At 37.5% G+C, this 19,457-nt stretch overlaps 1 protein-coding gene across 5 annotated transcripts in view; it reads right to left on the reverse strand.

Annotated features, from left to right (window-relative positions):
* KANSL1 (KAT8 regulatory NSL complex subunit 1) overlaps positions 1 to 19,457 on the reverse strand; it is a 179,811-nt gene that overhangs the window by 44,999 nt on the left and 115,355 nt on the right. For all 5 annotated transcript variants that reach the window (XM_055408116.2, XM_055408114.2, XM_088829183.1 and 2 more), the window contains 2 exons: positions 11,947 to 12,088; positions 220 to 321 (listed from right to left, as the gene is read on the reverse strand). In XM_055408116.2, the coding sequence (XP_055264091.1) occupies positions 220 to 321; positions 11,947 to 12,088 (244 nt within the window). The remainder of the gene's footprint in view (positions 1 to 219; positions 322 to 11,946; positions 12,089 to 19,457) is intronic.

The raw sequence follows: 19,457 nt of genomic DNA on the forward strand, positions 1-19,457 counted from the left end.
TGTCTTGAGAGTTAGAAGCTGCTTTTAAAATTTTAAAGTCGGCTATACAACTGCATGAGGGACCCTGTGCTGCCCTTTCAGGAATTCAGAGTTTAAATTGTAAAAGGCGATACAGTCACCCTCCTTCAGCCACTGTAAAGATCCTTATTACAAATAAACTGTGCTGAGGCGATACCCCAAATTCTCACTCATTTCCCCCTTTCTGTCTTTTATACTTACCAATTTATCATTCCCATGATCTGTCTTCACCTCAGAACTAAGTGGAAGAAGTAAGTCTGTTGTGTGCTCTGGGGGAGGCGCCTCTCCAAGAACTATCAATCCCTGCAGGACAGAGAGAAAAACAGCTTAAGTGGTGTAAATTACAAATTTAATTGGAGTTAATATCAAGAGTTAGGGGCAGGGGATTGATTTATCAGAGGCCCTTTCTTTATCCTATGGTTCTGAAACAAAATAGACTACCAGCACAGCTTTGCTCTCCCAAGAGTGACTTCAACAAAAGCCTAGCAGTAGCCATGGGTAGGAGAAGGCAATGGCAAGCCACTCCAGTACTCTTGCCTAGAAAATCCCATGGATGGAGGAGCCTGGCAGGCTGCAGTCCATGGGGTCGCTGGGGGTCGGACACGACTGAGCGACTTCACTTTTCACCTTCACACATTGGAGAAGCAAATGGCAACTCACTCCAGTGTTCTTGCCTGGAGAATCCCAGGGATGGGGGAGCCTGGTGGGCTTCCGAATATGGGGTCACACAGAGTCGGACACGACTGAAGTGACTTAGCAGCAGCAGCAAGCATGGATAAGGCCTAAGACTCAAACCCAAGCTTCCCCTTTCTTCCAAATGAATGTTCAAACTGACATCACTTGTAGCATCTTTTCAGATCTGGAGTCTTTTTGAGACTATGATATCTTATCCTATATCACCAATCAGACTATACCATATTAACAGCAGCAATGCAGTTTTTCTAGTTAACTCGATCACAAATGTGGCTAAAGGATGACAGAACTAGAAGTATTACAATGAAGAGCTAAACCAACTATATTTGAGCAACCACACCCACTGGGTGAAACAAAGGTGTAACAGTCTCTACAATAAGTATATTAGAAACCAAAAACTTACAAAGTTGTTCCAAACACACATTTCTCACAAGCATAAATATCACTCTAGATTAGGTTCTTGCTCCAAAATTTCAAGTTCAGATTTTACATTCATCCCAGATAATAAAAAAAATAAAAAGAAATTTTAAATGACTCCATAAATCCTCTCCATAGCCATCATGGGCCCAGCTTGGTTTTAAAGGCAGAAGTTATTTGGTTGGTGCAAAAGTAATTGCTGTTTTGCATTGTTGAACTCTGCCATTTGATACTGGAAAACATACTTAAAATACATGTGGTTACATTATACATCATTTTAATGTGCATTTCTTGCTTTATGTTTTCTTGCTAATGACTTATCACTTACTATTTATATTTATTTTAGGCTATAGAAATGATTTTAGGTAAAAAGCAACTTCAAGCGATGTTCTTATTCGAGTTCAAAATGGGTTGTAAGGCAGCAAAGACAACTTGCAACATCAACAATGCATTCGGCCCAGGAACTACTAATGAAACTACTAGTGCAGTGATGGTTCAAGAAGTTTTGCAAAGGAAAGCTTTGAAGATGAGGAGCATAGTGGTCGGTCATCGGAAGGTGAGAGTGACCAACTGAGAGGATCATCAAACCTGATCCTCTTAGGACTATACAAGAAGTTGCCAAAGAACTCAACATCGACCATTCTACAGTTGTTCAGCATTTGAAGGAAATTGGAAAGGTGAAATGTCTCATAAGTGGGTGCCTCACGAGCTAACTGAAAATCAAAAATATCATCGTTTTTGAAATGTCACCTTCTCTTATTCTAGGCAACAACAAAACATTTCTTGACTGGATTGTGATGGGCGATGAAAAGTGGGTTTTATATGACAACCAGTGATGACCAATTCAGTGGCTGGACCAAGAAGCAGCTCCAAAGCACTTCCCAAAGCCAAACTTGCACCAAAAAAAGGTGGTGGTCTGTTTGGTGGTCTGCTGCCCATCTGATCCACTATGCTTTCTGAATTCCGGTGAAACCATTACATCTGAAAAGTATGCTCAGCAAATCAAAGAGATGCAATGAAAACTCCAATGCCTGAAGTTCTGTCACTGGTCAACAGAATGGGCCCAACTGCACATAGCACAACCAACACTTCAGAAGTTGAACGAAACAGGCTACAAAGTTTTGTTTGCCTCATCTCCCATATTCACCACATGACCTTTTGCCAACCAAGTACCACTTCTTCAAGCATCTCAACAACTTTTTGCAGGGAAAATGCTTCTACAACCAGCAGGAGGCAGAAAATGCTTTCCAAGAGTTCACTGAATCCCAAAACACGGATTTTTACGTTACAGGAATAAACTTATTTCTTGTTGGCAAAAATGTGTTGATTGTAATGGTTCCTATTTTGAGTAATAAAGATGTGTTTGAGCATAGTTATAATGATTTAAAATTCATGGTTTGAAACCACAATTACTTTTGTACCAACCAAACAGCTTACTCTGAAAAACAAACAACACAACACAAACCAATCTTCCATGAATGCACGCAGAGGCAGGCAAAATCAGGTTATGACACTGTATAACAAAAAGACTGGATTGCAAGAGACCAGGCTTTGTGTTTTTGGTTCTCTAGTTGAGAAAATAAGATCTGACTGATTTAAGAGGCTCTAAGTGGAAAGTTTGCATTAGAATCACTTGGAGGAAATCTTATAAACTATAGCTGCCCAGATCCAACATCAAATCAACAAAGAGTCTCTGGGGTAAGGAACTGGGTATTGTGTTTTTAAAAAGCTTCCCTGTAAGTCCTAGTGCAAGCTCTGAACTGAAAAATACTAGACTCAATCATTTGACTCAACATCAGAATCTCCTAGAGAACATCCTAAAATATAGATTTTAGGGCCTAAAGATTTTGACTGTATCAAGTGGAGCTCCTCAGGTCATTATGACACAGGCTCTTATGAGCCAATGAACCAGATGATCCTGTTCCTGGGGTTCTTCCTAATGCAAAAGTCTCTATGAAACAGATATAAAGACAATGGCAAGAGGTGGAGGGATGGGGTGTTGGTTAACCTATAAAGAACAATGGAATTTTACCTCAGCTTGAAAGGAAAGGAAAACAGAACCCCCAGCCCCCATCTCCAGTAAGAGAAACAACAGTTCCCTATTCTGGAATAAGACTATACCTAGCCTATATAGAATATGGGGTACAGACTCCTCAGAAAGAGGGAGAGGTTTTACTAATAAAGCAAGAAATATTGGCCCTAGCCTTCAGAATGGGGTTTCTCTAGTTAAAAACTTCTCCTGCAAAATATTTCCTTGTTTTAATCACAAGCATAAAATAGACTTCACAAACTTTACCATTTCAAAGTAAAAACTGTTTGTAAAAAAAAAAAAAAACAGCTATTTATATTTTGCACAACATTCCCTTCTCAAAATACAGCATCGTTGCTGCTTAAAAACCCAAACCACCTCCCTATTTCCTATATAAAGCTAGCCCAAACTCATCTCGGTATTTAAAGTCCTCCATAATCTGTCCCTACCTTATTGAGCTATCTCCAACTACTTTCACAGATGGACACTAATCACATTATCTCCTAGAAAATGTCTGAATATATACAAAGTTGTTGGTGTTGAGAGGTGGGGGTTATTACAAAGTAGTAGGTAAATAAACCCAACTCACTACCTGTTCTTATGTCTTTGTTCATGCTAATTTCTGCCTTTTTCTTATATTTATCTATCCAAAATGTCATGCATCCTTTCAAAGAGCCTGTCAAAGCCAAGTCTCACCTCCTTCCAAGAAAATGTCCCTGGTTAACCAAACCCCTAATTTTCTTTATCCACACTGCCAGACTTAATCATGAAGCTTTAAGCTTCATGATTTTATCTTTACATCCTATATATTTATATCTCATTTCCGGAGCAGAACCTTAGGCCAAATTATTTATTTCATTTATTGTTGCCTCAATTTGCTGTTTAAATGTTAACTGGTAAAATCCTTGACTTAGATAAAAATATTTTCATATCTCCCATATTCCCTAGCAGAGTTATACACCAAGAAAGGAAATGCACAATAATCTTTGAGTTTTAAGTTAAAAACTCTCCATTTAGTGAGAAAACATTAAATTATTAATTAAAGCTAGGAGCCTAAATGAATCTATTAGATATAAAGTTACACCATAAATTTTTCTTAGGTGAGAAGGTAGGTAAGTCAAGATAAAACAGACAGACAATATTTTTCAAATTTTTTTCCCTTAAACTACCAAATCATTTCCAAAAAGCATCTGAGAGACTACAAAGACATCCTCCTGTGAAAGCTTTAAAAATCCTAGAAGGGACCATTTATTCTCCATCATTTTAGAGACCCAGGGAGGATACAGGTTGAAGGTCATGTCAATAGGCCAAGGCAAGGCAGAACTAGGGATACAAGCTCGGTTAGTTAGATCCAGCAGAGACATTACTTTGTCTGTCTAGTCAAAGTTATGGTTTTTTCAGTAGTCATGTATGGATGTGAAAACTGGATCATAAAGAAGGCTGAGTGCCAAAGAATCGATGCTTTTGATCTATGGTGTTGGAGAGTCCTTGGACTGTGAGGAGATCAAACCAGCCAATCCTAAAGGAAAATCAGTCCTGAATCTTCATTGGAAGGACTGATAATGAAGTTTCAATACTTTGGCCACCTGATCCGAAGAGTCAACTCATTAGAAACGACCCTGATGTTGGGAAAGATTAAAGACAGGAAGAGAAGGGGATGACACGAGAATAAGATGGTTGGATGGCATCACTGACTCAATGGACGTGAGTTTGAACAAGCTCTGAGAGATGATGAAGGACAGGGAAGCCTGGCATGCTGCAGTCCATGAGGTCCCAAAGAGTCAGACAAGGCTGAGTGGCTGAACAACAAAGTTAGAACCAGTTATTCCTTGTTCTTGCTTTCATTCATTCAAATCAAGCCATCATTTCTCCTTTCATCAACAGTTTTTAGGTGCTGGGGGTACAGGAAGAAAGACATATCCTTCTCCCCATGCCCACCCCTGCCCAAACTCATCTCTCAAAGTGTCCCAGAATACTGGGACAAAGACAATCAACAATATATGAGTAAGTAAAACTGACATAGCCTACTGGTGGTGTTTAGTCACTAAGTCCTGACTCTTGTGACCCCAGGGACTGTATGTAGCCTGCCCACAGGATTTCTCAGACAAGAATACTGGAGCAGGTTGCCATTTCTTTCTCCAGGCATTCTTCCCGATCTAGGGATCAAACATGCATCTCCTGCCTTTGCAGGGAGATTCTTTACCAATGAGCCACCAGGGAAGCTGATTCACATAGCCTATTAGAGTTAAAATGCTAAAAAACTAAAGAATAGTGAGAGAATTAAAAAGTGGCAAGAGGCACTCTTTCATAATTAGGCAGTCTGGGTAAAATGCCCTGAAAAAGTGATTATTTGAAAGAGAAGGAACAAATGCTGGGAATATCTGGAGGAAGAGCAAATGCAACTCCAGTTTCAAGGCTGGAGTCAGCTTGGTAAGTTTAAGGACTGTAAGGAATTTTGTATGGATGAAGTAAAATGAAAGAGTGGAGTTTACGAGTTTAGCTTAAGTTAGAAGAGTAAGTGGGGGTGGGGTGTTGCAGGGCCTTCAAAATATTTCAGCTATTACATTCTGATGGTAAATCACTGCAGTTTCAAGCACAAGTGGGAAATGATCTAACTTACAGTTTAAAAGGATCAATTTGCTACTGTATTGACACAAAGATGAGTAGATAGCAAACAGAGAAGCAGAAAGAACAACTGCTTGGACCAAAGTGATCAGATTCTGGATATATATATATTTGAAGACAGAATCAATCAGTTATGCAAATATGATTCCTAGGATGGGATGGAAGGGAGTCGGAGACTCATTCAAGGTTTCCGGCCTCTGCCACAACAACTGAGCTCCTACCTGTTAGAGAAGTCTTTTCAATGCACATTAGTTTTAATCAAATCTATTTCTGTAGATATACACTCAAGTGCTATGCTGATGCAGATACCATTCATATATGCATTCTTTGTCCGACCACCAAATCTATGTATGTTCATTATAGCATACAAAACCAACCATTAAATCTATGTATGTTCATTATAGCATACAAAACCAACCATTAAATCTTTACACTGTACCTCAAACCAAAAAGGGTAAAAGCAACTAAAAGGAAGATGTAAATAAAAAGTATACAAATGGCTAAAATCTTTTCACTCAGGGAAATAAATGAAATAAATATTGAAATAAATTTCATTCAGACATTTATTGAATGTCTACAATGTGTTGGGTGGTGTGAAACCCTAAGAATAAGAAAATAAATAAAATACATTCCACTCATAAGGAGTTTACCTTCATCTACCTCAGACAGACAGGTAGGCAAAGTATTACAATGACGGTGCTCTAACAGAATTTTATAGACAGTGATGTGAGAGTTGAAAAGTGGAAGAGTCTAAGAGAGACTGACTGAAACAAGGTCTACGTGATTAAGTTTTCCTAAAACAGACTTAATACAGTTAATAGTCATGAAATGAAAGGTCACTGTGAGTGAAGAAAAATCCATAAAGTTCCACTCCACACCTCTCATGGCAACCTGAAGCTGGGATTCCCTAGCATTCAGGGTTTATACTGGGTAAACATTACATGGTTGTGGCATCAGCCTTGAGTGGCAATAACCTCAAGACTACTGCACTCTAAGGCCAAGGTAAAAAGGCCAGGAGAGTCTCCCCACCCTTTACTACCACTCCCTAAGTCAGAATCAGGACCATGCCTGGATCATCCAGATCTACAGAACTCCTACACAGGACAAAAGAAATTGGGAAGGCTCATGGTGGTATGCAGTCCTAACAGATCCTTGAAAATTATTCCTCTGTGGAAATAAAAGTCTATCCTACATTTAAAAATGGGGGTGGGGGGGGGTAAAATTGAAAAAGAAAGAAATGGTAGCAGAAACTGTGCTAAGCCTGATTACAAAACAGGGCAAAAGTAAGCAAGGAAAAAGGAAAGAAAAGAAAAAACTAATTTGTATACCAAAAAAAACCAAACAAAAAAACCCCACAAAACCAAAACACCTCTTCATCTGTAAAACAAAATTAAGATGCAATTTCAATACTTACTTTCCTGCCCATCTTAGATAGATCAGTGGGCACACTGTAGACCAGCTCCACAAGATTGTCTTGGTCTATGTAAAGATCATCCTGGGCTATGTAGGCAAGACACAGCTAACAACAGGCCTTAGAACTCCATTAAGATGGAACTGCAACTGTTTTACATCAATTCTGAAGACAAGTATTCCAGGTTATTCCCATTCAGCAGTTTGTTCCCATATCATAAGTTTCATAGTTCTTCCACCTCTCATTCCCAATTAACACTTTCATCCTGAGCAAGGCTGTGGAATCTGACAGATCAGTCAAAAGAAGGGTTTAAAAAAGATAATATTTTGTACTAGATGTGAATGTTGAAGATTGTGTGTTAAGAGAAAGAAGTCTCCCTTACCAACAGAATCCTCTTGGTCCCTTGTGCGTTCACCTTCTTCAATAAATATGCTTAAGAGACATGATGAAAAGGATACAACAGCAGAATGCATTAGACAGGAAATGCTTTGGGGTCAGATAAATTTAGAGCCCTGAGTTCAAATTTAGCTCTACTTCTTACAAGCCTGTAAGCTGTTGCTTTCTGCATTAAGTAACACACATGAATGTACGTACATAGTATGCATTCATGGTACAGACGCTATTTTCCTTTCTCATTCAGATACATGGGAGTATCTTTTTTAAAAAATAAAAAAGCTGACTGAATGTGAAAGTTAAGACATAATAGTATGGAGAAGAGTACAGAAGAGCTTCTAGTAACTGTACCCACTCTCCAAAGAGCAGAAGGAATCACTATTCTCAAAGAGACTAATAATTAACAGCTTGGAAGGCAATACCTAACTTTTGATGGAAGAGAAAATTGATACTCATCCAGCAGTTCTCAAATACTTTCTTTTCTGGAATAGGTCACTTTAAGGAAATTAACATGATAAAGAGTAAATCCAAAAAAGAAAATCTTACCCTCCAATTCCCCATCCAAAGACAAACGATAACTGTACAGCTGACCACCAACCCTAGATTTCGTGAAAATGCCTGCACAATGGGAAAGGAGAACACCAATCTCTTTACTAGAACACAGGAGTTAAAAAAATCTCCCATTCCCATAACTCATAAAATAGTCAAGCATTTAAGGCAAGTGCTAATTTGAACGACAGAGTCAGAATCTCACATCTCAGCTCTGTACTCACTTAGTTGTATGACCATGAACAAACCACTTGATCTCTTTGACCCTTTATCTTTAAATTTGTGAATAACAGTAAAATGTTTAGTACAGTGTTCAGCACATAGTAAATGTTCAAAGACTTCTGTCACTATAGTGATACATGAAGATCAGACACAAGTTAATTATCTTTGGGGAAAATTCTACTGCTTGCCCTCCAAAAATCTGTCACCTAGGACCTATGAACGTGATCTGATTTGGAAACAAGGTCTTTGCAAATATCAAGCTAAAATGAAGATAAAAAAAGGAGCAAAGAACCGTTTAGTATGGGACCTAAATCGCAACATGATTGGTTTCCTTGTAAGAGGGAAATTTGGAGACATAGACACACTAAGAGAGAAGACAGAGGAAGAAATTGGAGTGATGCAGCTATAAACAAGAGGAACACCACAAAAAGGCCAGCAACCACCAGAAGCATATGAAAAGGAAAGGAAATTTTTTCTCTCAGATCTTCAAAAGGAGCAGAGTCCTGCCTACATCTTGATTTAATTCTAGCCTCCAGAACTCTGAGAAAATAAATGTCTGTTGTTTTAAGTTTACCATCCAATTTGTGCAACCTTGTATGGCAGCCCCAGGAAACGAATACATTTGTTTCCAAAAGACATCATAAATATTTAATAAAGCTGTAAATTTTCCTGATATATTATTTCGATTATTGTTCTACTTTTATTCTTCCTGTCAGAAATTTTAAGACTTGTATTCATACTGTAGACCAAAAAAAATGTACTATAATCTAGAATGTCTTTTCATAAACCATGAAACTAAGGCTAGTATGTGTTTAGTGACTTTTCGTCCCAAGGTTAGGACAGCTAAGTCAGAACTAGAATCAAAAATGGTATACCAAGTCCAGGTCTGGTGTAATAACATTATGCCCTGAATGATAAAAAACCCATGGATAATCAATATATACACAAAACTTCAATCACTTTCCAGATATTCAGAGATAGCTAAGACTTTTGATATAGTTTGAGGGCAAAAGGAGAAGGGGGCAACAGATGATGAGATGGTTGGATAGCATCACTGACTCAACGGACACAAATTTGAGCTCTGGGGGCCAGGGAAGCCAAGCATGCTACAGTTCACGGGAATGCAGTCGCAACCAAACAACAACAAGAAGATTTTTTATAATTTCACAAAATTGCTGTCATTACTACTGAGTTATGAGCTAAAGAATAAAGCAGGAACCAAAAGTGAGAATCTTCCCACACAGGTAGTGAGACTGTAAACTGAGGCACACTGCCAAAGGACTTCTCCGAAGTATGCATCAAAAACAGAAGTACCCGTGCTATGACTCTGGTAAAGGCAGTAGTCATGTATGGGTGTGAGAGTTGGACTATAAAGAAAGCTGAGCACCAAAGAATTGATGCTTTTGAACTGTGGTGTTGGAGAAGACTCTTGAGAGTTCCTTGGACTGCAAGGAGATCCAACCAGTCCATCCTAAAGGGAATCAGTCCTGAATATTCATTGGAAGGACTGATGCTGAAGCTGAAACATCAATACTTTGGCCACCTGACGCGAAGAACTGACTCATGTGAAAAGACCCTGATGCTGGGAAAGACTGAGGGCAGGAGAAGGGGACGACAGAGGACGAGATGGTTGGATGGCATCACCGACCCAATGGACATGAGTTTGAGTAGGTGCCAGGAGTTGGTGATGGAGCCTTCCCTACCCTGATGGACAGGGAAGGCTGGTGTACTGCAGTTCACGGGATCGCAAAGAGTTGCACATGACTGAGCAACTGAACTATAACTGTAACATAATGGTGCCACTTACAGTCAATAGCATCTTTGAGCTTACTAGATATAGTAGTTTTATAATGAGGACCGTATATGAACACACAATACATATAGTTGTATACAATTAACAATAGATACAGCAACAAACATGACTGACTACTATTCTAATAATCTGAGTTATTACTAAGAGACTCCAGTTCTCAAATATGAAAATTCTCACTTAATACTGGCTATGAAAGTCTTGACACAGATACTGACGAGGTGTCCCTAACTGAGTAAGAATGTTTTTCTCTTCAGGATAGGCATATTCAGCCATCTCCTAGATATTTTTTTTTAATCACCATTCCAGTTGATATTCTGCAAATCTCACTTAATTTTCTTTGTGAGAAAGAGCTAAGGAAAGCATAACATTTACCATCCTCCGTAAATATTTTTAGGTTTAATTCCTCATTTGCTCTAATTTTTTAAAGTTAGTCAGGATTTAATATGTTCCCTATCCTAGGGGAACCCATTATTATTATTATTATTTTAAAAGGTTAAATCCTCTGGACTTTGCCCTCAATTATATTATGTTCCAATGAACTTTTGGAGAATTACATGTAACTCTATCTAGGGAAGAAGTTCAAAGAACACTCCAGTATAATGTCTGGAATAAAAGCTTAAATAATATATTAGGGAGGCTGCAGAACTTTTACTTCAAACCCTCACTCTTTTGTTCATCTTGGCACTTAGTCACCCTTTAACTTTTGGCCTACTAATTAATTTAATGCATGCAGTTCACAATTGCAGTATATAGCAATTTTCTTAAGGTTTTGACCAGCACTAAGGCGGGACAAAAAAGTGTCATGACACTTATTTTTAGGAGCAGAAGATGCTTCATCTAGACCCACATGTTCAGTCAGGGAGTTCACTGCATCAAGCTGATACCAAAAGTACCTTGCAGGAAACTCAGCACCACGAAAGGAGGATTTTCACTTGTCCCTGTGTTGCCACTAAGGAGCACAGTGCTGACACACAGGAGGCACTCAACTATTTGCTGAATGCATTTCTTTTCCATGTACATCGATCCCCCAGTCAACCCCAAATAAGCAGAGGACATTTTTTTCCCCCTTTTTGCAGCCGGAAGCAGTTGTAAAATAACTTAATGTAGCTTTTTACAACTGTGTATTCTATAGTATTTTTTCATTTGGTGAAATTTTAACTGTTAATGTTTTTGGCATTGTGCTTTGTACCAAAGGACATTTTTATAACTTGATTTTTCAGGAGAAAAACTATACAAACATTACTGTTAAAGACAAAAGTGGTATGATAAGAGTCAATTCACCACAAGCAGGACAAGGGAAAAATGAAATCAGAGTCTCATCTTGCCTGAATTATTTTTCAGAAAAAAAAAAAACAACCATTTTTCCTCAAGAAAGCAATGGAAGCTAAGCAGCAAAACAGAAACACATTTAAGTTAAAATAAAAAAAAAAAGATGAAAACCCTCAGTCATCACCACTTTTTCATATATATAACAATTATGCAGGTGTGGTCAATGGCTTACCTTAAATCGTGCCCCACCCTCCTTTTAGTTGTTCCCTGTTAGTCCAGATATACAAACTGTTTTGTTCTAAACCCATATTCTAATCTAACATTATATTCTAACAGTGTTGTCTGCATTATGCTAAGTAACACCAGGCTCTTAAACAAATTAAACTGGTATATCAGATCATATTAAATCATTCTCTTTGACACAGTTAAGAGTTATTGAGGGATGGGGAAAAGGGGATAATGATAGTTTTTAGCTGCGCTGAAAAAGACCAGACACTTATCCCTTACCTTATTAGCACGTATCTGTTTGTAAATATCTGTTTGCTGCCGAATTCGATATTCCAAGTCAGAAACATGAGCCTGAAGCCAGTTCCAGCGGCTGACAATAGCTGCTCGGTCTGCAGCCCATCTCCATTCTGACCTGCGCCTCCTAAAAGGAAATAAACTGAGTGAAATCCAGGAGTAGCAGTAACATTTGGGCTAAATGGGAGTGGGAAGGTTTTAACGTCTAAATGCCCTTATACAAACCAACTTGAGTGTCAAGAAAATCTAAAGACTATGTGTATATATATCACAGGCCACGTGGATAATAAAATTCTTCGCATATAGATACATCCCAAGTTAACTAGCTGAAACTGCCTTCCAAGTATCCTGATCTGGCGGCAAACAATTTTTCTGAATTTTTAAAATTTCTCAGGAGACAGAAATATTTTCTACTTCGAGACATATAAAAAATAAAGATTACAGATTTACACAGAAAATCCAAGACACCACCAATTATAAAACTAACCAAGGCTTCAGCAAAGTTGCGGAGTAAAGATCAACATACCCAAATTATCAGTGTTTCTGAAAGACAAGTAGAAAATAACTCACTTTTTAAAAAAGCACTATTTACAACACTAACAATTGCTACCTTTATATACCAAATATCTTTGCATAGAATGTAATAAAACCAAGAGACCTACTTAAATGGTGAGACAGATTTTTTAAGATAACAATTTTCATATCTATTTAGAGTCAAATAACCTTCAATCAAATTCCCCATAGGGCTTTTTGTTTTTTCGTTTCTTTTTTTGACTGGCCACATGGCTTGTGGGATTTTAGTTCTGCAACCAGGGGTTGAATTTGGGCCCTTGGCAAGGAGAGGGCAAAATCCTAACCACTGGATTCAGTTCAGTTCAGTTCAGTCGCTCAGTCGTGTCCGACTCTCCGCAACCCCATGAATCACAGCACGTCAGGCCTCCCTGTCCATCACCAACTCCCGGAGTTCACTCAAACTCATGTCCACAGAGTCGGTGATGCCATCCAGCCATCTCACTCTAGGTCGTCCCCTTCTCCTCCCTCCCCCAACCTTTCCCAGCATCAGAGTCTTTTCCAGTGAGTCAACTTGTCGCATGAGGTGGCCAAAGTATTGCAGCTTCACCACTGGATTACCAAGGAATTACTCCTCTCCCGGGGTTTTTAATGGAAGCTTACAAACATTCATTCAAAAATTTACACTAAAAATAATAAAAAAGACCAGCACTAGAGAAATTCTAAAAGAAAGTATGATGAACACTCACACTGCAGATGTAAGATAAAGCTATGATGATCAAGGCAATCTAGAAGTGGGACAGAATACAGAACTCCTAAACTTAGAACTGGATACATGTAAGAGATGGGCAGTCAGAGCAGTGAGGAAAAACTGAATTATTCAATAAATGGCATTGAGATGTCAGTTCTTTACATGAAAAAAGTAAAAATTACTTCCCCTTTCTTTATGATATAATTCCCTACTTTTGGAATTCCTAAATCCAAAAAGCTAAACTTAACAAGATTATCTTTGGAACTTCAGGGCAGGGAAGAATTTCTTAAATCTTTTTAAAAAATTGAGCTAACTTTCAACAAACTGCAAAAGATTTAATAAAATAAGGCAAGCAACTGGTTGGCAGAAGATATCTGCAACACATAAAACTAAAAATAAAATGACAGACTATATAACAGAACTCCAACAAAGAGGTTTAAGAAGACAATCTAACAAAAGATGAATACATTAAAAACCCACATAAGATGGCCAATAAATACATAAAAATATGCCATGGCTTAATAGATTTTGGTTAAAATATTAGAAATATTAAGATGTCATTTCAAACCCAGACTGGAAAAACCAAGTGTTGGTAGATGTGGAAAACAGTAATTCATATACTGCCAACAACAATAAAAACTTAGTACCACCATTTTTTTTTTAATTTTTTTTATTAACATTTTTATTAAAAAAGCACAGATGCAAAGAAATGAACAGAGGAAAATTTATGCGTCGAACCTGGACTGGTCACTTATGATAATATACATGCTACAATTCCATTCTCCCCAATCATTCCACCTTTACCCTCTCCCACAGAGTCCCAAAGACTGTTCTAAATGCCTATGTCTCTTTTGCAGTCTCTTATACAGGGTTCAGGTTACCAATTTTCTAAATTCCATATATATGCGTTAATATACAGTATTGATGTTCTTCTTTCTGGCTTACTTCACTCTGTATAATTGGCTCCAATTTCATCCACCTCATTAAAACTGATTCAAATGCATTCTTTTTGATGGCTGAGAAATACTCCATTGTGTATATGTACCAAAGCTTTCTTATCCATTCATCTGCAGATGGACATCTAGGTTGCTTCCATGTCCTGGCTATGATAAACAGTGCTGCAATGAACATTGGAGTACATGTGTCTCTTTCAATTCTGGTTTCCTCGGTGTGTATGCCCAGGAGTGCGATCGCTGGATCATATGGCAGTTCTATTTCCAGTTTTCTGAGGAATCTCCACACTGTTCTCCATAGTGGCTGTACTAGTTTGCATTCCCACCAACAGTGTAAGAGGGTTCCCTTCTCTCCACACCCTCTCCAGCATTTATTGCATGTAGACTTTTGGATAGCAGCCATTCTGACTGGTGTGAAATGGTATCTCATTGTGGTTTTGATTTGCATTTCTCTGATAATGAGGGATGTTGAGCATTTTTTCATGTGTTTGTTAGCCATCTTTATGTCTTCTTTGGAGAAATGTCTGTTTAGTTCTTTGGCCCATTTTTTGATTGGGTCACTTAGTTTTCTGGAATTAAGCTGCAGGAGCTGCTTGTATAATTTGGAGATTAATCCTTTATCAGTTGCTTCATTTACTATTATTTTCTCCCATTCTGAAGGCTGTCTTTTCACCTTGCTTAGAGTTTCCTTTGCTGTGCAGAAGCTTTTGATTTTAATTAGGTCCCATTTGTTTATTTTTGCTTTTATTTCCAATATTCTGGGAGGTGGGTCTTGGAGGATCCTGCTGTGATTTATGTCGGAGAGTGTTTTGCCTACGTTCTCCTCTAGGAGTTTTATCGTTTCTGGTCTTACATTTAGATCTTTAATCCATTTTGAGTTTATTTTGGTGTATGGTGTTAGGAAGTGTTCTAGTTTCATTCTTTTACAAGTGGCTGACCAGTTTTCCCAGCACCACTTGTTAAAGAGACTGTCTTTTCTCCATTTTATATTCTTGCCTCCTTTGTCGAAGATAAGGTGTCCATAGGAGCGTGGGTTTATCTCTGGGCTTTCTATTTTGTTCCATTGATCTATATTTCTGTCTTTATGCCAGTACCATACTGTCTTGATGACTGTGGCTTTGTAATAGAGCCTGAAGTCCGGCAGGTTAATTCCCCCAGTTCCATTCTTCTTCCTCAAAATTGCTTTGGCTATTCGAGGTTTTTTGTATTTCCATACAAATTGTGAGATTATTTGTTCTAGTTCTGTGAAAAATATTGTTGGTAGCTTGATAGGGATTGCATTGAATGTATAAATTACTTTGGGTAGTATACTCATTTAGTACCACCATTTTTAAAGAGTAATCGGGAAATATTTGGCTAGGTGGAAAATGTGTATACTCAGCCATCATGAAATTCTATTTCTGACAATATAACCTGCACACCTGCATAAAGAAACAGGTTCACTGCAATAGTTTGTAAGAACTAAAAATTAGTTACAATTTAATTTGCTAAAATAGGGAAACAGATAAACTAATTTACTCCTTTAAGGGATTTTTCTATAGTAACAGAAACTAATTAACTAGAAATATCTGTATCAACCTGACTGTCTCAGAAGACAATGCTGAATGGAAAAATATAAAAACTAATAATAAAATGAGTACTTTTATAGATACAAGTAATTAAGGAGCTTAATGGAATATTGTTTATCGATTATATCTATATGTATCAACACGACTAAATCTCAACAACGTGGAATGGAAAAACTATATAAAAACAAAACAAACAAAAACCAAGCAAACAAAAAGCAACTAAAAGATCCCACATACTGCAAGGATGATAGAAGATCCTGAGTGCCCCAACTAAGACCCAGCACAGCCCAACCTCCACCCCCCACCAAGAAAAAAGATGAAGAATAAGACACAATTATAAGACTTGTTACCAATACATAAATAGTAAATGCATAAAAATATGTACAGTGTTGATAAACAGCAAATTCAGGATCAAGGTCCTCCTTAGCTCTGGGAAGGGGAAAAGATAAGTTAGATTTTAGCTTTATCTGTTACATAACGTTCAACTTCTCTTTAAAAACTAAAAGTCTGATAGAAAACAGCAACTTTAATATGAGAGGAAGTACCTGGCATCTGGTATAGTCTGTAGCCAAAATATTTTATAATCTCCCACAAAATTCTATTTCAAGAAAGTAGTAGTCATGCTGCCCTTAGCCCCATCTCCAATCAGGTTATACACACTCATTCAGCTCAGTTCAGTTCAGTCGCTCAGTGGCATCCAACTCTTTGCGACCCCGTGAATCACAGCATGCCAGGCCTCCCTGTCCATCACCAACTCCCGGGGTTCTCATTACCAAAACATTTTAAGTGACTGTAAGTGAACTTTAATACAGTCCATTGGAAGAGTGAAATAGGCATTTTATAGCTCCCTAATCTTGATGGAATAAGCACAAGATACAGACAGACTTTCTTCTTTAGTACAATTATCTGGTTCAATGTTGGCTGCAGGTCTAGTTCTAGCTCAAATTCAGAAAAAGAACCTCAAGACATCAAGTGCAACCTCTGGATCATTCTTGCACTATAAAAATGTTCACCCTTCACTAAAAGAAGTAAAACTAGTCAACCCTCATGTCCTATTTCCAGCTTTCACTACCCTTCAAGGTTCATAACCTTCCTACCTTGTAAAATCTCTTGGTTTCACAGGTTCATTCCTGAAGCTGCCACAGTACCAATCCCCACCATCCACCACCTCTGGAATACTCCAGTAACCTCCTCAGCTACCACTCCTAACATGAACCACATAATACTATTCTTAAATAAAACCTCCTCAAATCTTATTTCTTCCTGTCACTCTTATATGTAAGAAACCACAGTTTTTATCTGCTTCTTTACAAATCCTAAGTCTTCAAGAAAACAAATGAGAAGGGGAGTCAAATACCATAAAAGGCAGCACTTTGAAGCCAAAAAGTGATTAGTAAAATTAACAAAACATCCACTTAATGACAGGTTTATTCTCAGACAAATGTGTTTTAACAACTGACAGTGGTTAGCCCAAATAATACTCTAACATTGAAAACCAAAGAGGGGAAAGATGATTTCTTGGCTAATTTACAGCACTTCTTCCTTAGTCACCCTTGGTGGACAAATAATCCTGACAGTCTCTCCCAATGATCCCGAACTCAGCTCAGAAGCCTTCTCACCAAAGTGTTCCAACAGCAAGCACTCTGAATTGGCAGGAAAGAGGAAATTTATTATTTCTGAATTTTGAGACATCTTAAACAAAAGAATTTTTCTTTTCTTTCTTGTTTGAGGTCAAGGAAAAAGTAAGAAGGAAATGAAAACACTTTAACTATGTGAAAACTTAAAAATACAAAAGGAAAAGAAAATTCCTTAAAACATTTCAGTTCCCAAGAACTCTGGTGGATAAACACTTTTTTCCCCCAAATATTAAGGAACAGCCCCTTTCAATTTTCTTATTGTCAAAATGAACAGCCTGATAAATATTATTCTAAATACTAGTGCAAAACCTAATTCCCGGTAATTTTTCTTTTTTGGAAGCCTGACTAATAAGCTAATTAAAGACAGGCAGTGTTAAGGGAGGACCACAACCCCCAATTATGAACATGTTTCAATTCTACAAGTACATTTGTCATACGACAGTTTCTAACCAGATAAAATTTTCAGTAGGAAGTTGTCATGCTGTAATTAATGAACAATGGAAAACCCCACCTTAAGTGTCCAAAAAGTATCTTGTGTTCAAAATACCAGCAACATGGCCAGAAATCTGAATTGTTACCAAAGGTAGGAGGTGTACAGTTACAAGTCTGAGGTGAGCTGTGACGATGTTACGACACTCCAATGGCAAATTAGAACACAAAACATAGTGTAAGAATAACAGCTTCAAGCACAGAATTTGTTTTTCTTTTCTTAACAAAAACAACATGCTACAGAAATTCAGTTTATCAGAGGCAGAGGTAGATTTCGTCCCTAATATTCAAAATGTAAATTATTACTCTTAATAATTTACAGCTCAAAATGAGAGACAGTGATTCAAAAGCAGGGTCATGCTTTAAAAATAACATGTCACTAAGGCTGCAGAGTGATACTTATGTAAATATAATGATGAACTTGTTTCTACTGTTGTCATTATCAATAATGAAGGGAAAAAATGTGGATTCCAACACTGAGAAGTGTTTTAACTCTTTCCTTTTGCTTACTCTGTGCTAACAATTAGTAAAATAATTGCCCTGTTTTTGTGCAGGACTTGAGGATGCCTTCTAAGGTGGTGTTTTCTGTGAACTTTTATCTCACTTTGTACCAAAATACTTTGTCTACATGTACTGGACTACCACCTGAGTGGGAAGTCATTTTAACTAATGTTTTTTTCCTTGTTTTTATTAAACATTTTACTGGTAAATTTCCTTTGCCTACATATGTGGGATAAAGATCCATTAAACTTTTACACAATGAATTGCTTTTTGGGGTCCCTAAACATGGAAAGATACAATACCAAGAATTGCTTCTGTAGTATCACATGACTAGTAAACTGTAACTTTGCCAGCTATGTTACCAGTATTTATATGTATAATAGTGTATGTTCTATAAATAGATTTTTTAGCTATGTGAACCTATATGGCTTTAATAGTTTATTTTTTAAGCAGGGTTAAGAGTATTACCACATATTGAGAACTTAAGATGCTCTATGGGATTTAAGAATAATTATTTACTTGAACAAAAAAATCATTTCCTCTAAGAAAGCTCTGGTATTTATAAACACTTGAAAGCTAAATAGTGGAAAGTACTAGAAAATTTAGAGTTCAAGTTACATGTTGGTCAACAGAGAAAACAAGAAAGGGATTAATTTTTGTTTTTAATTCTCTAAAATCCTCTTGAATGATAATGTTAATGGTAATATTTTATTAATAGAGGACAAAACAGATCAATATGGGGACTCTGATGTAAGGAGATTAAACTTTTCTTAGGCGATGACAGAGGACAAGATGGTTGGATGGCATCACTGACTCAATGGACATGAGTTTGAGCAAACTCTGGGAGATGGTGATAGACAGAGAGGCCTGGTGTGCTGTAGTTCATAGGATTACAAACAGTCGGACATGACTGAGCAACTAGACAAGAAATATAAGAACTAAGTTTATCCACTGAATCTTCAAAGGTGCCAGTGATAAAACCTTTTTTTCACTATACCTTAAGAATAACTTAACTTAGAAGTGGTTACCATAACTTAACTACCACTAAGAAAAGCAACATGGAAAGCAATTTCTACTCACACAGAGA

Source organism: Moschus berezovskii, chromosome 20 (genome assembly GCF_049115385.1).
Source record: "Moschus berezovskii isolate FMDL1 chromosome 20, NW_MosBer_1.0, whole genome shotgun sequence".
NCBI classification, from domain to species: domain Eukaryota; kingdom Metazoa; phylum Chordata; class Mammalia; order Artiodactyla; family Moschidae; genus Moschus; species Moschus berezovskii.